This window comes from Phacochoerus africanus, chromosome 5 (assembly GCF_016906955.1).
Source record: "Phacochoerus africanus isolate WHEZ1 chromosome 5, ROS_Pafr_v1, whole genome shotgun sequence".
Classification (NCBI taxonomy): domain Eukaryota; kingdom Metazoa; phylum Chordata; class Mammalia; order Artiodactyla; family Suidae; genus Phacochoerus; species Phacochoerus africanus.
In genome coordinates, this window is record NC_062548.1 from 39,976,737 (window position 1) to 39,993,136 (window position 16,400).

A 16,400-nucleotide genomic window follows, 5' to 3' on the forward strand; every position below is an offset into this window, starting at 1 on the left:
ATTAGATTTCTTATTAAAACTTGTTTAATCTTACAGTAAAAAAAAAAGTGCACTTTCTTAATTTGGGAGTTCCCTTGAGGCACAGTGGGTTAAGAATCTGGCATTGTCATTGCAGTGGCCTGGGTCGCTGTTGTGGCACAAGTTCAATTCCTAGCCCGGGATATTTCGCATGCCGTGGATGCAGCCAAAAAAAGAAAGTGTACTTTCTTAATTGACTTAATACCAAACAAAAATGAGAGTTGCAGGTTATAGGGAACTCCATGTAATAAAACTCTCACTGCTCATCTTTAGTTTTATATTCTTCTTTCATTTTATTTGAGAGTTGTAATGTTAGCTATAGACCAGATTTGGATACTTAGGCAGCTACACTTCAATGGATGTGTTTGTTGGTTGTTTTTTGTTTTTGTTTTTGTTTTTTTTTTCTTTTCCTTCCTACAGGTTCATTCCTTTGGAAGTTGCTTCACAGTGAGAAACAGCTTTGAGAGCTATGGGAAAAGTTGTGAAATAAATTGATAAGAAGCTACATTGAAGCCAGGGAAAGTTATAAACTAGGTTGACCCTCCATGCTGGAGGTAGAAAAGGTTTCTGGTTTCACCATCCCAGTTGACTCCAGGAACCTATTAAAGTATTTCTCAGACAAGTGGCTCAATGAAACCCATGAATTCCGTTCACTGAATTTACATGAATTGAAGCCAAATACATTTTAAGACTAGAAAGGAATAACCAAGCCAGACCTCCATGTTGAGACACACGTAATCTAGCAAAAAAAGAAAATTTCAGGATGAGCATCTCTATTCTAGAAGAATTCACATCAAAACTGGAAAATTCAGTTAAGTCTTTCCTCCTCCTATGTTAGAGAACATCTCCCCTCCCCAGAATTGTCTTGTTAGTAGGATTTCACAGCAAACCCACAATCAATAGTGATGAGTTTTTCCACCAGTCGGGATTTCATACCTGCAGCAATTTATTGCCATACACAGGCTCTTGATACACTACTCTATAAGGAAACAGAAATGTAATGTGTTCAATGCAAAAATGAAATAAATAAAAGAAAATGCATAAGTCAGACAGAACTTCCAGAGCAATTCATTTACAAGTTTGCGTCTCTTATTTCACCAAGACCTAGGAGTGACCCATCAAACCAAAAGAAGGACCAAGCCGAGCCAAACATTTCTTACTTGCAAATCTCTGTAACTGACAGTATGGAGAAGGTGGGGGCGGGTATCAAGCCCCACACCTGGCATTTGTGTTATAACGTGTTTATTTTCAGAGAAGAAAAAAAGGATACTTTCATGGCTTCTGTCCCTTCCAAGGATATTCCGACAGCTGAAGGTAACTATCTCACATGTATCACTTATATCTCATGATTGGAATTCTCTGGAACAACTGAGGATTTAACGCTGATGCCTATTTATTGAGGCATTTCAGGTGACAGCATAGTTGCAAACGTAGCTGTATCAATGCCTTTATGTTTTTAATAGACAGCACAATGGCAGTTCATGAAACAATGAATCACACTGAAGCTACTTTTAACACATATGACTAGCAACGCTATGGGTGGGCGTGTGCACAGGTCTAGAAAAGCTTCTGTGAATGTGGCTGTCACTTTGGTCAAGTCCAGCACTGGCCGGATCTCCAGAGAACTCTTGGGCAGAAGGCGAAGCAGTTTGTGGATGTGAGAGTTAAGTGTGGGTGAGGCTAATCTTTTCTGTGAGCTGCTCTAGTTGGAAGTGAAATATTCCAGTTCCAGGGCAGATCACAAGGTGACTGAACATTTTAAGAGATTTAAGGACCTGCCTTATAAAGCTGGGTGAGTGTGGTATATCTTATACAGTCTGGCTTTTCTACTTAGACTTCCTTTTTAAGTTAAAATCCATGTCTGTGGAATTATGCCTGTACAAGTTCCTCCCACCCTCTCTCTCATTTGGATGTTTCAAGTATAAATATTATTATTCTGGTGCCCTACCCACCCCAAAAGCTCTCCATTCTCCACTTCTCACTCTCCTCCCTTCCTTTCTTTCACTGTATTAATCAAATTTGCTCAACAAGGACAAAAATGTTATTCTGTAGGTTCAGGGCTTCGGGGTGGAGCTCTGCAGCTAGATCCTGTGGGCTCGAATCCCAGTGTCAGTGAAGATTTCTGGACCATTATTTCATCTTTTTTTCTGAAAACAGTCTCCTCCTCTGGGGGGGAAAAAAATGGAGGTAGTGGGTAATGGGTAATGAAGTTGCCCCTTGATAGGGCCACGTGAGGAGGGGACGTGAAGAGTGTCACTTAAAGGGTAGACATTTAACTTCCCGATGGGCTCTTGTCTCCCCCTTGGTGACTGGCCTAAAGCCAGCCCTCCCCTGGCTCCCTCTGAAAGCAGTCTCAGGAACAGACACTTGGGGTATTTACCTGAAAAACTTCTGCTTTCTAACAGTACACGTTCCTGAAGCTACGGACACCCCTCTGTCCTGAGTTCAAACATCAGTGAAATGAGGACATCTCTTTGGTTCAAGATCTATGGATGGCAGAGTGACATGAATTCAGGTTATAACTGCATTAGCCATGGTGTCAGTAAGAACCTCATTATAATAGGATTTGGGCATGATGGAAAAACGCACTGGCATCGCATGGAGACATATTTGCTGGGTAGCCTCAGAGCTGCACTAAGTGTTAGAAAGCATAGGGCCTTTCTAATCAAAGGCGGGTAAGGTTAACACTTACATTCTCTATCAGCTCCCTCTCTCCCCTCCTGCTCCTGTCTTCTCTTCTTCCCAGTGCCCAGAACTCCAATCTCTTACTCTAGATTCTACCGAGAGTCTGTCAGTTCCTTTCTTATAGCTCTGTTAGCTCTTCTTTCTCTCCATTTTCAATTCTTAACTTTTGATCAAACGTCATATTCTTTGATATCTCCCTGAGTGGGTGAAGACACATGTCTGGACTAAGTTCAGTTCAGGAACCCTTTTTTTCAGCCCCTTGATCAATGCCTGCCTGATGAGATCCAGCGCTTCACCCCTAAACCTAACAGATTGCTTTGCAGGTCCAAGGGAAATGGCCTTGCTGCTTCAACGTGCAAACAATTGATCATACCCGTGAATCGTCTCTCCTGTTATTTATATCTTTTTTTCCTGTAACTTGGCCCACTTTTTAATTGAAGAGAATTTATAGACATGTGCACCACTAAGTGATGAGAGTGAACTTGGAGACTTGATACACTAGCTATGGAAGCTCATTTCTTACCTTTTGAGATAAAGGCATGGGTGTGTGTGTGTGCGTGTGTGTATGTGTGTGTGTAGTGTGTCCTTGGATAGAAGGGACCCCCCAGAAAATGACCTTTGTTACCCTCTTTGCAGACTCAGAAACCTCCTATGTCCTGTGATGAGTGGCCATCTACACTGGACCTGAGTGTGATGGGCAGCATTTCTCCTACAGAGCTGGGCTCTCCAGTAAGAGTATTTTTCCTTGCCCTCAGCCCAAGGGCACGTCCCTGGTTTTTACCATAATTTCTGGCTCCCCAGCATCTTACAACGAATCCACTGCCCCAAGTACTTTCAGGGTGTCTATGATCATTTCGCTCTCTCTCTGTCAATCCTCCATTCTCTGAAACGTTTCAGGAGAGCTCATTCTAGATATGAGGATGTGGCTTGCTGGTTGTAGTGATCCTGTAGCTCTTGCTTTTTTGTCTTTCTAGGGCCACACCTGAGGCATATGGAGGTTCCCAGGCTAGGGGTTGAATCAGAGCTGCAGCTGCTGGATGACACCACAGCCACAGCCACGCCAGATCTGAGCCGCATCTGGGACCTACACCATGGCTCATGGCAATGCCAGATCCTTAACCCACTGAGTGAGGCCAGGGATTGAACCTGCATCCTCATGGATGCTAGTCAGATTCATTTCCACTGAGTCATGATGGGAACTCCTTTTATTTTGTTTTGTTTTGTTTTGGGGGATCCTGCAGATCTTTCAATGACTTCCTCCATGCTTCTGCAGAACTGGGAGATGAGAGGAGGGCCTCCAACCTCCAGTGGGAGGGATGGAGAGACCTTGGGCAACAAAGAGGAGGAGCTGGAGGAAGTAGGGTATGCACAAAAGGAGAGTCGTTCTGATGCCCCTGCTGTTATGGTCCTTGGGTTGCTCTGATACGCTGTCAAGGCTGAGAACAAACTGACCTTCCTTAAAAGCAACCCCCGGCAGAAGCTCACTATCTGCCCAATAAAATGAAAAAGAAATAACTGATGACCACCTGCCCTCCCAGGATTGCCGAAACCTATTGATTGTGCATTCTTTTTAACGGGATGGAACAGGCAAGTCACAAACTTCCTTTATATAAAATAGAACCTCGTATAATTTTTAACAAATCTTTTGATTCATCATTTCATTAAAAAAAAAAAATGGAGCACGGGGGTCATTTCCAGTCATGAGAACACATTAGTATCTCAAAGGACAGAGGACTAGCAGCTTGAAAAAGCACATTCAAGATTATAATATACTTGGGAGTTCCCTTCGTGGCTCAGGGTTAACTGATCCGATGAGGATCCATGAGGATGTGGGGGTTCAATCCCTGGCCTTGCTCAGTGAGTTAAGGATCCAGTGTTGCTGTGGCTGTGGTGCAGGCTGGCAGCTGCAGCTCCTATTCGACCCCTAACCTGGGAAGTTCAGTATGCCATGGGTGTGGCCCTAAAAAAAAAAAGATTATACTTCTGGCCAAGGTGAATACTGCTGCCCTGTAAGCTCTGGTGTTCAGGAAATATTCATAGTCTTTCTTGCCCTTCAATCAACTTAAGGTCATCTCCGAGCCCTTGGTTTGTTGCTGTAATGGGGACACCTGGGTCTCACTGTCTCCACCTACATGTGCCTTCCAGCAGCAACATTCCCAAGCTGCCATCTGACATGGAGCCAAGTACTCCCAAAGCTACCTTCCTGGAAAGAGGGCAGCAAGGTGCCATGTAAACAAAGCTCCAAATTCATGTTTCAGTGAGTTTTTTCTGTTTGGAATTGCCTGCTGAAAAATCTTTTTGTCATACTATGAGCTATGGGGAAAATATATATATATTGTTGGTTTGATAGGGGCAAGAAGAACAGATTTCTAAACCTAGATACCATGAAACTCAGGACTTAATTTTACTGACACAACTCCCCTCATCTAAGCCCCACCCAGTGGGAAACAAAAAATCCTAAAGGACCAAAAGCACCAAGGGACTTTGGGAGAACTTTTCTCCCTGAAAGGACTGTCTCTTTCCATCTCAGTCTGGATGCTAGTGTATTTGCTCTCTTCTAAGTCCCTCTGCTCTCTCCCTTTGCCTTTTTTTTTTCTTTTCTTTTTAGGGCTGCACTCACTCCACGTGGAGGTTCCCAGGCTAAGGGTTGAATTGGAGCCACAGCCACACCCAATCCGAGCTATGTCTGCAACCTATAGCACAGCTCACGTCAATGCCAGATCCTTAACCCACTGAGCAAGGCCAGGGATCAGACCTGCATCTTCATGGATACTAGTCAGATTCTTAACTTGCTGAGCCATGACGGGAACTCCTCCATCTGCTTTGTTCTCGTGGAATTTAACTGGTCCCAACCAATGCGACATTCTCCATCCATTACTCTTAACCACTGACTTTCCCCCTTATTTGTGGGATCCTATAGCCTGTGCCTTCCGGCAGCTTCTGCTTCCTATGATGCAACAATCTATGAGGCAAGGGAAAGACACCAATTTGACCTATTCATAGGACAGCACAAATTAAAAATTCAATATAGTAGTATCATTTTACAAAAAATGAGGTCAACTGTTGTCATTTCATAGAGATGAGAACATTCAGCAAATGATAGCTAATACTGTAATATGTTTGTTTTGGTTTTTTTTTTTTTTTTTTTTTTTTTGCTTTTTAGGGCCACACCCACAGCACATGGAGTCCAAGCAGAGCTACAACTGCCAGCCTACACCACAGCAATAGCGACATCAGATCTGAGCCACGTCTGTGACCTACACCACAGCCCATGGCAACGCCAGATCCTGAACCCACTGAGCAAGGCCAGGGATGGAACCCGCAACCTCATGGTTCCTAGTCAGATTCATTTCCACTGCACCATGACGGGAACTCTGTAATATCTTCAAATTTAGTTAGGCTTTGTCATGCCCACATTTCCCCGCCTTTCGTAGGTTTCTATGAAGATAGTTTACTTTTTGGTGGATTGTCGCATGTTCTAATCTCTCCATTGTTTCTCCGCTTCCCTCCATTTCCCAAATTAAAAAAAAAAAATCCTAAACTAAGTCCTAATTCCCTCCACCTTCATCCTCTATCCAGAGGCTACACTGGGGGCAGGGGTAGAGACTGATTTTCAGGTACATTGGGTGGGTATCTGAAGGGTGGAGGAGCTCCAGCCTACTTAGCCCCCATCTGCCTCTCTATTTAAAATGACATCAAGTGAAAGTTTGGAAAAAGAGAATTTGAGAAGGTTTGAATGGAGCTATAACCACAGACAGGAAATTGGTTACCCCCTGGATGAATAGAGAAAGTGTAGCTTGTTCATTCATTTATTTTTAAGAGGAAAAAAAAAACTGACCTACAGATTATAATGAATGTATCTGATGCAATAATAATAGAATCAAGTTCATCACTGATGGAGATTAATACTCTGTCTTGAAATTGTAATTATTTGAAATTCAAAGGGAAGCAAATTAAATAACTAGCATTGTTCCTATTTTCTAGTAAATTGCATCAATTTGGTCAGAAGTATGGTTTTATTTTTCTTTGTTATCTAGTCTATAAAACAACAAATATGATTCCACTGAATTTATTTAAGGTCACTAGTAACAGAAATAATGATATGATTTAGAAAATTCCCCCCCCCGACCCTGCGCATTTCTTTTAAATGGTGTTTATTCGAACTCATTTTCGTAACATTGCTAATAAAATAATATGGGTGAAACACTACCTCTGGATCAACTTAGGTAAATTTAATTATGGGCCCCCTAATGAGAACATCCCCCTTTTCCTAAGAGTGGAAAGCTCAAGTGAAGTGGTACCATTCAACACACAATTCTAAATTTGACAACTACTTCTAAGTCAGGTACCCGTTTGGGGGAAGTGAAGGGAATAAGGGAGTGAGAACAAAAAGAGTGGGACGCTCACATTGGTCTAGATTTTGTTAGGAGCCATTTCTCGCTAAAATCATCAATGGAGGGAGAGAGAGAGATGGGGGCGGGGGAAAGAAATATGTTTCGAGCTGAAGTGCCAAACAACTACATGTATGGACAAGAAAACCTCCAAAACATCAGCCATGAAAATATCTTTTAACCCTCTAGAGCTGGTAACTACAGCTGTCATCCTCAGTACTATGCAGAAAATGCACAGACCATAGTGAGACCTTGAAAGGGAATCTTTTCTGGAGGAGATGCTTGAATCTGACCTGGGAGGAAGAACATTTTTTTTTTTTTTTGAGCAGGGGTGGTGTTTTGCATTGATTCTGAGATGTAAAAAGGAGCGCGTGCCCCTCACTCCACAGGGGTTGTGAGCAGAGGGCCTTCTGTCCTCAGCCTCTGGACTTTCACCCGCAGAGAGAGGAAACCCAGTAGAGAAAGGCACAGCAAACTTGTAAAAAGAATGACTCCGGGAGGAAACAAGGATGGCATGCATGTTCATGAATACTTACATAAATGTCTGCACCATAAAATCCATCCTGGTAAACAACACTGCAAGGGTGCACACACAAAGAAAAACATTCATATTAGTGCATTTCCCCATGCAGACACACCAACCCCTGCACTGGTGAAGTTAGTCTGGTCACAAGATCCGAGACACAGGAAACTCGAGGAGCCTTTTCACATGGGTTAAGGAGGTTGGAGACAACAGCAGTCCATCAGACCGAGAAAATTAGGCTGGGCTTCTGCGTCGGCCCAGAATCAGGATGTGGTGGTGTGCTGGGTACCACATCTTCCCATCTCTCGGGAGGGGCGCAGAAATGCAAAGGGGATTGATGTTTAAGTGACCTGAGCAGATAGGAGGGTCAGAGTGTGTGCATTCGGTCAAACCCCTGAGCTCCCCCTGGGGGGAAAAATCATCTGCTTAAAATTTATGATGGATTAGAGTAGGGATGCAGATGTCACATTTTCAGTATGGGTGATGCTGAAGGGACCCCGGGGGAGCTGCATGATCCAAATGATTGCAGAAATATTCTTCTAAATTCTTTCACACTCTAGAACTGTATTTGGTAATTGCATACACCACTCTTCTATGGTGAATGTCAGAGAAGATCTCTAATGATATGGGTGAGTGAACATCTGTGTAGATGCGTATGCAAGAATATAATATGTTTATAGGGTATGTGGGTGCTTTGTGGGCATGTATGCACATGAATGTGTCTTAGTTTGGACATAATGCATGTGTGCATACCGTGTGCATGTGGGTAAGTGTGCATACCATGTGCATGTGTCTAAGTGCATGTGTGTGCATGGGTATATGAATGTATACAGTGTGCCTATGATGTGTGTAGAAGGATGTATTTGCACATCTGTGCGTATGTGCATATGCCTGCGTGTACAGGTGCATACGTTATGTCCAGGCTAAGAAAAGCCCCACATGACGATGTGACCAGCCTGGCCTCACAGCAGCTCTCTCCTCCCTGAGAGGAAGGACCCACAGGACCCAGTACATAAAAGATCCTGGACTCTTCCAGAACTTTGTGGGTGTACCTTGAGCGAAAGAGCCAGGAAAAGAAGCTCATAGCTATGGGATCCTGGAAAACTGACTTCCAATTCCTAACCACTAAAATGGGTCCATGAGGGTCCCGGGTAGCCTGCACACCTCCCAGGCTTTTGTGGGGCTTGCAGGAGATCTCAAATATTAAAAACGCGGGTTTCTCCAGGCATATTTTCCACAGGACGGCAGTGGTTATTAATAACCCTCCCTGAGATCTTCCCATGGAGTTTACAGATGATTTATGATTCCAGCGAAGGACCAATGAGCCCCGCCATCGAACGGCGCGGGGCTCCTGATGGCAGCATGGCTTTGATTACCGCCAGATTCCAGCAGGCTTCAGGAGCAGAGCAGACCCCCAGGTAAGCCAAGCACATTGAGAGCCAGGGAGGAGGCACGTGACAACGCGCATGCACACACGCACCCGGCGGAGACCCTGCTTTGCTGGAGAACACTTCAGCTTCTCATGCTTCTCAGAGCTTTTCGCAGTTGCCTGGCTACTCCCCAAGCCCCAGCATCTTTTCAAACGGGGCAGGGATTTCACATACTTAAGGAGGTTGGTGGGAATTGTGTTCGGCTGTTTGCATTTGGATCGAAAAGGGCTGCAATTCACACGCGCCCTTGTCAAGTGGCGTCAAGTCCTAATCCAAGGTACTGAGGTGTGCGACAGTCCTTGGCTACGCTTCGATTTCTCTTTCAACGTTTCCAACACGAAAAGATGGTGCCTACTGGGGGTCAGAAGGCAGGGCTGGCCTCGGCCAAGAAGATGGGGGCCCAGAGCTGATCATTCAGCCCAGATCAAAACAGCTCTGTCCCATTCCTTCCTGCCATCACACCTTTGCACGACCTTGCGCCGGCACAGCCTCCTCTCCCAAAAACCTCATCCGAAAGCTGATGACCGTTCGAGAGCCAAGGTAGATGGGAAATGCAGGGCATCTGGGTCACAGCCTCACTAACCCGCAGCTATGGGTCCTGAGACTAAGGACTTAGGCTTTCAGAGCTTCACTTAGCCATCTGTACAATGGGGAAAGAGGCTGGTACATACCCATGTGGAAGTACTTGACAACTGAATGAGACCATGTCTGCAAAGCCCTGGGCACAGCCCCTGCCATGGCATTTCTAAGTACGTGTCACTCTCCAGGAGCTTTGCCCTGTGCCCGCCCCAAGCTGAGTTCTTCCCCCTCCTGTAAACACCAGCATCATGTATGCTCATCCTCTGATCCTCACGTGTCGTATAAGTTTAAGTATCGGTCCAATCCTAAAGGTTTTTGCATACACCACTCATTTCACCCTGGAAGTTGTGCCCGAGAGCTGACTCCACATTCCACCCCACTTCATACCTAACGTGTTGCTCTCTACCCTGAAGAGGTAAAACAAATATCTATTGGGTGAATACTGCCCATCATTTAAAGGGGAAATTGGGCATCAGGAGGCGACTGACGGTGACACAGAGAAATCCCACGTAGAATTCAATACTGGATTAAGAGGTAGGATCCTGCAATCTCACATTTGTCTCTGATCTGGTTATTCAGCATCAGTGGATGTTGTCAATGGGGGAGGGAGGGGGGATAAGTTTCAAAAGCTGGTCACTAACTCAGGAGACCGGTGTAAGGCTAGACAGAATGTGATGCAGGTGTGAACAATATATTGACATTGTAACAAAGTATGAATACACATTCAAATATGGGAAGCGACACCTTTCTCCAACTACCTGTAGAACGAGACCCCATCTGCATCTGCTCGTCTGTCAATAATGGAGCAGACACTGGGGGCTGTTTCAGGGGACACATGGTGTGGACCAGGAGTAGCTGAGGCTGAGCTCTGGCCAAGAAAGGGGCCCCTCCTTTCTCCAGGACAAGCTCTTGGGTACTGTGGCCAGTTGCATGCCTCCATGTCAAGCCTCTTTGCACCAACAACTCCCAGAAGTGAGACAGGAACAGGGAACGGAGTTTGCTTTCTTGTCCCACAAGGTGACCCAGCTGCCACGCTCTGCCCACCACTGTGGACCACGGAAAATTACTCTGGGACTCTGACACCCCCATGTTTCTGAGAACCAAAGGGAAAACCCTGATCTGGTGGAGGCGGGGGGTGTCTTATTTTAACAGGCTCAGACACACTGAATGATGAGCCTGTTTCTCTGCTACTGAAATGCTGATAAGACTCCAACCACGATGCCAAGGCACAGAGAGCAAGCCCACCAGCTAAGCCTGCCCTCAGGGAGCTTAGAGGGCGGCTCAAAGCCAAGGGTACAGAAGTAAGGGTGCAGCAGCCATGACAGCTGCAGGAGAGGAGGGGAACGATGGCCCTCTGGCTCAGCACTGGAAGATCGAGGGCTAGCACCAGAGGTGAGGGAACCCACGTGAACGCCCCCCAAAATCGCAGCACCTGAGCTAGTTAGGGAGGAAGGGCAAGCCAGGCAAAGGGACAGCAATGCAAGGGCCCATGTCTAGAGGGTCCAGGTCATAATGTCTAGTGTGGGGGGAGGTCAGAGGGCCAGCTGAATGTGGTGGCTTCCCTAAGAAAGGAAATGGAGAATTCCATCTGCTCTCACAAACAGCATGGGGAAGGGGTGGCCGGTCTTCCCCACGTGCAACACCTGCAGGTTTGGAAGAGAAATGAACCAGGGGGAAGGATCTGCCTTCAAGATGACTCTATAAAACCAGGCACCCACGGGGCCATCCTTGCTGGCTGCATGAAACGAGGCCACTTTATGAGCTGCAGGTTTCACCACCATGCTGTGTGTGTTTTTTTTCCCTAAGTCATAGCATACATCTGACTACCACTACTCCTCATGCCTACAGAACAAAGACTGTGGGTCCGCCTCTGCCATTATCCTGCCTAATCCCTAAAATAGCCCCATGAGATGGATCATGGTATCACAGCCTCTTTAGACGTAAAGTGAAATGGAGAGAGCTCGGTATTGACTAAGCCAGGATTCTATCCCAGGTCATCCTGACTTCACAGCCCAAACTTTTAATTGCTACAGCAGCCAGCAAGGGTCAAACTTCAGCCACATCATAATTACCTGGAGGGCCTTTTAAAACACAGATGGCTGGGCCCCATGCCCACCCAGAGGTTCTGAATCAACGGATGTGGTTTGGGAAGGAGCCGTTGGGTCTAAGAACTTTGTGTTTTTAAAAATCTTTTATAGCGTTTTTTTTTTTTTTTTTTTTTTTGGCCAAACCCATAGCACGTGGAAGTTCCTGGCCTAGGGACTGAACCTGTACCACAGCAGAGACCCAAGCCACAGCAGTGGCCAGGCCAGATTCTTAAGTCTCAGAGCCACCAGGAAACTCTAAGAATTCACCCCCCCCCCTTTTCATTTTCTTTTTACGGCCATAGGTGGCATATGGAGGTTCCCAGGCTAGGGGTTGAGTCAGAGCTGCAGCTGCAGGCCTACGCCATGGCCACAGCAATGTAGAACTGGAGCCACATCTGTGATCTATGCTGCAGCCTGTGGTAACACAGGATCCTTAATCCACAGAGTGAGGCCAGGGATTGAACCCACATCCTCACGACACTATGTTGGGCTCTTAACCCACTGAGCCACAATGGGAACTCCCAAGAATCTGCAATTTTAACAAGTAACAGGGAATTCTGATGCTGCTGGTCCAAGGACAAATAGACTTCTTGCCCTACAGAATACCACCTTGCATGTGTTATTTACCTTTAAATTTGAGACAACACTAGAGGTCAACTTTCTAGGTCTTGTTCTAGGAAGAAGCTGGTTATAGGCAAGCTCTTACAAAGCCTCATGCGGGTTTCCAAGGATATATCCAAACACGTTTTAAAATCCCATGAAAGAGGTGCACGCAAAATATCAGTGATGAAGGCAGAGAAAGGCAGGGGGTGACATCCAGGATGTAGCCTTAGATAAATGAGCCAGAGCCCAGTCACCATGCCCTGAACAGGTGCACCCCGATTTTAATGCAGAGGCAGTCTGTCTAGCCATGCAAAGGTAATTGTATTGCTTGTCAATCACTCTGAGGCTGCAATATGCTTTTGCAAGAACATAATGCAAATGCACATCTCATTTTCTTAGATAGGTAATAACAATAGTTAAATATTTGGATGGATGCAAGTAGGAAATGATTGCACTACAGCAAATTAGTTTACTTTATAAAAAAGGAAAGAAAGTAAGTACAGGATGCCCCAACTGTACAGTCTGTTTGTATAACAGGATCTATCCCAACAACCAATACATTCTTGAAGGGAAGCTTATTTAAACTGCTCTATCTTACTGCCCATTCCGCATGGAAAAATAAAAATTTTAATTTATCCAAATCTCCTTGTGTTTTGAATAGATATTAGGTGGGTCTGTAAACTCACTGACATTTGTACAGAACTGTGTGGTGTGTGTACACTGACATTTTCCTAGGGAAAACACATCTTTTTAATTAATTATCAAAGGCATCTATGTCATTTCTCCCCCCCCCATTTAAGAACCACTGACTTTCTATCAACAAACCACTGTTTGGTCTATCAATGCACCCAATCAAGAAGCTTTTTTTTTTTCCTTAATGGAAGAGGTTATGTTTTAAAATTGGCTGGGAATTTAAACAAGAATGCACACCAAAACCAAAACCAACCAACCAAACAGAAACCCCCCAAAGCTAGAGGGCCCAGTGGAAAGTATTCTGTGAAAATATGATGATGACTTTAATTCCTCCTGTTCACGTGAATCCAGGAAGTACCTAAGCTGCAGATGACACCGTCTGAGGATGAGACATTTATAAACGAAAACCAAGAAGCATGGTCGATTTAGAGAAAGAAAGGTACACACCTGCAGCCCTAGGGGCTTTTTGAGGACCTGACCTGAAAGCATTCCTAAAGCATCTATTACAGGCTTTCGTCTGGCCCTGGCCAACTGTAAGAAGTTTTTCCCTGGGATATTACCCTAGGTTTCCTGTACTCACAGGAGCGCTGTCTCCTCAAAATACCTCCCACGGTAACTGAGAAGTTGTATACAGATGGGTCATAATTAATGACCCGAGAAAGTGGACAACGTCTTGCTCAAAGATATACAGGGAGCCAAGACCAAAACCCTACAGCGAATGCTAGATGCTTGACTCAGAGGAATCGTGATGAAAAAAAATAAAAAAATCTCCCAAGGCTCTCTACCACTCCTATCTGTATCCCCATACAATATGTGTGCTGCATAGTAGACACTGGATAAGGTGCTGTGTAATAATTAATTAACCAGTGAAGGCCAGTCACAGGGGGTGCTGTGGGGGAGGACTGCAGCTTTCCTCTAACATTGGGTGTTGGGCTGAGTCTGCCATATGTCTCTGATGCTTCCACCTACCATCCCCATCCTCAGATCACCAGCCTGCAGCTCCCCCGAAGGCAATTCCCCTGTGGGTGCTTTCTCCCAAAGGTGAATCATAGGAAGACAGACTAGACAGGGCGGCCCCTCTACAGGGACTGACTCCGGGATCAAATGCAAGGACAAATATGGACGACGTGGTCCATTCCACCCTCTCTGAGACTGTCTGCTCGTTAATATTTTATTTCCCATCTGCAGATTCCATAAACCACTGAGGTGCCTCTGTCTGAAGCCATCTCTGTGGCTTCCGGGGAATGGAGGTCTGTGAACCACAGGAGCCTTCCAGCCAAAGGGTAACGGATGCGTGGAAAGAGAGGTGTGGAATCTGCCTGAGGACTTATCACAAGCAAAAGGGGGCCTGGAGAAAGAGACGAGTGTGGGCAGCTAATAAAAAGTCAATAACTATATCAACAGCGACAACAGTAGCTACGGTTCACATAACACGTGCCACCTGATGGAACTGATTAAGTTGTAGCCTTACATGGATCTCCTTGTTTCATCCTCTATCAACCCTTGGGAGGCAGCTATAGTTTTCAGTCACCTGCTAAGGCCACTGTGCCCACAGAGATGATTAAGTCAGCTCCCTGGGCAGAATGAGATAGAAGAGCAGGAGCCAATCTTATCTGCCCCATTGTCCGTGTCTGTATAGGACAGTGACAATCCTGCACTGTGTAGACATTAGCTTTCTGACGCATCACCCGTTCTCGCTCAATTGATGTTATCAATCAATAAGGAGCTGACTGGCCTAGCCTAGGGCTTGCGCCTCATTCCCATGAGGCTGCCATGGTCCAAGCAGAGCCCCAGACCCACCCAGAAGTGATCATCTATTCACGTCCCAATAACTTTCCATTTAGAAATGGGAGGATGAGCAGATGGGGCTCCTCATAACCTTTCTTTACTTGCTGGGAGGGATTTCAGAAAATAGCAGGACATGGAGGGGAAAACCAAATTAATAAAAGGAAATGCATGAATGTAAGGGCATGCTTAGTGAATCCTGTATGACCATCTTGATGCTGGACACTTCTAAGGGTCACCCAAGAAGTGACGGTACCTCCCCAAAAGTAGCCACTGAGGGGCTGTGGAAATTCTTTTTTTTTTTTTTAATCTCTGAAGAAATACGTGGAAACTGTACATGAATATAGGATAAATGACACATTTGGGGTTGGAGTTTTAGGAACAGAGTATATTCATATTGGATGCTTCATGAAGAATGGAGGTTAAGGTTGACAGGTATGCCTTCAGTTGGTGACAGCGGGGAAAAAGAAATTCTTCCTTAAGAAATGTAGTTTGCTAGGTGATGGCTTCTAAAAAGATGGGGCATCTCTGGGCGTGAGGGAGAGTTGCTGCGTGAGATCTTAACGTGGCAATTTAGGAAGTGACTGGATTTAAATGCGTCCTGTTATTTGTTTCTCTTCCTGGAACCCTTCTCTCAGCAGCCAAACTGGGCTAAGGGCCCTTTCCTGGTGCTCACCTGACACCCTACCTTATCACTTATCCCACTGATTGAAACCATCAGCTTCTACGGTGCCCTCTGCACTTGAAGGTGAGAAACGCCTCCCAAGGTGCCATCTGCCTCAGCATCCTGAGTGCAAGGCAGTGCACGGAGCCGAGGGAAGCACTGTTAAGCTGAACTGGACTAGAGGAAGATATCAGTCCTCCCTAGAAACCAAGAAGCCCGAGGACTTCGCAGACAAACAGCTACAGGAAATCCACACTCATCCCTGGACCACCTGAACCCTGATAAGTCACTTCCTGGAAACAGAAGTGGGTGTCTGCTACGTGCTTGCACCCAGTACACATCCCGTCTCTCTCTACTCCAGCCAAGGTCGGCTCTGTGCCCTGCTCAGCTCTTCTTCTTTCCAAGATGAGCTGCCCCTCCGCCCCTCCCCCATGGATTCCTTCCGTCTAAGCCAATGAAAGGAAAGGAAATGTTCACAGAAGACGCTGAGTTCACGCTTTTTCACTTGGTGCCAAGGCACTCCAGGCAGTTGGCAATCCAGCAAAACACCCAGGCAACTAGCTGCATTTCCTCCTTTTCGACCAGTGCTCTGCTCTAATAGAACATGCAAACACGGACACACACAACCCCCAGCCCTTCTGCATTTCCCATCTCTCCTGTCTTGAGAATTTCATCTTCCTAGTAAGTGGGGTTTCAGAAGTCCAGCCATAGTATTGTCAGGAAAAAGACACAATCCACCATTATAACCAAAATGATTAGGAAGACTGCTAGAATATTAAAATGAAATCATGTCCGAAGCAGTCACAAACAACGTGTTTTGCCGCTTGGAGATGCCTGGGTCTCTCCCTGGTGAACGTGGCATTAATTAGTTATGCATGGCTATTCCCAGCAAAGAGCAAGCTCATTAGAAGTTAGCAAATTTCAATTTTACAGCAGGTATGT

The 16,400-nt window shown here is 45.6% G+C and overlaps 1 protein-coding gene across 17 annotated transcripts in view; it reads right to left on the bottom strand.

The window, feature by feature from the left end:
- The window catches only part of RBFOX1 (RNA binding fox-1 homolog 1), a 1,607,565-nt gene that overhangs the window by 50,453 nt on the left and 1,540,712 nt on the right, over positions 1–16,400 (bottom strand). For 7 of the 17 annotated variants that reach the window (XM_047780555.1, XM_047780550.1, XM_047780545.1 and 4 more), the window contains one exon: positions 7,631–7,670. The exons of 3 other annotated variants lie outside the window; for them this stretch is intronic. In XM_047780555.1, the coding sequence (XP_047636511.1) occupies positions 7,631–7,670 (40 nt within the window). Of the gene's footprint in view, positions 1–954; positions 998–7,630; positions 7,671–16,400 lie in introns of all 17 variants that reach the window. 7 more of the 17 variants (XM_047780546.1, XM_047780543.1, XM_047780551.1 and 4 more) reach the window with 2 other exon arrangements.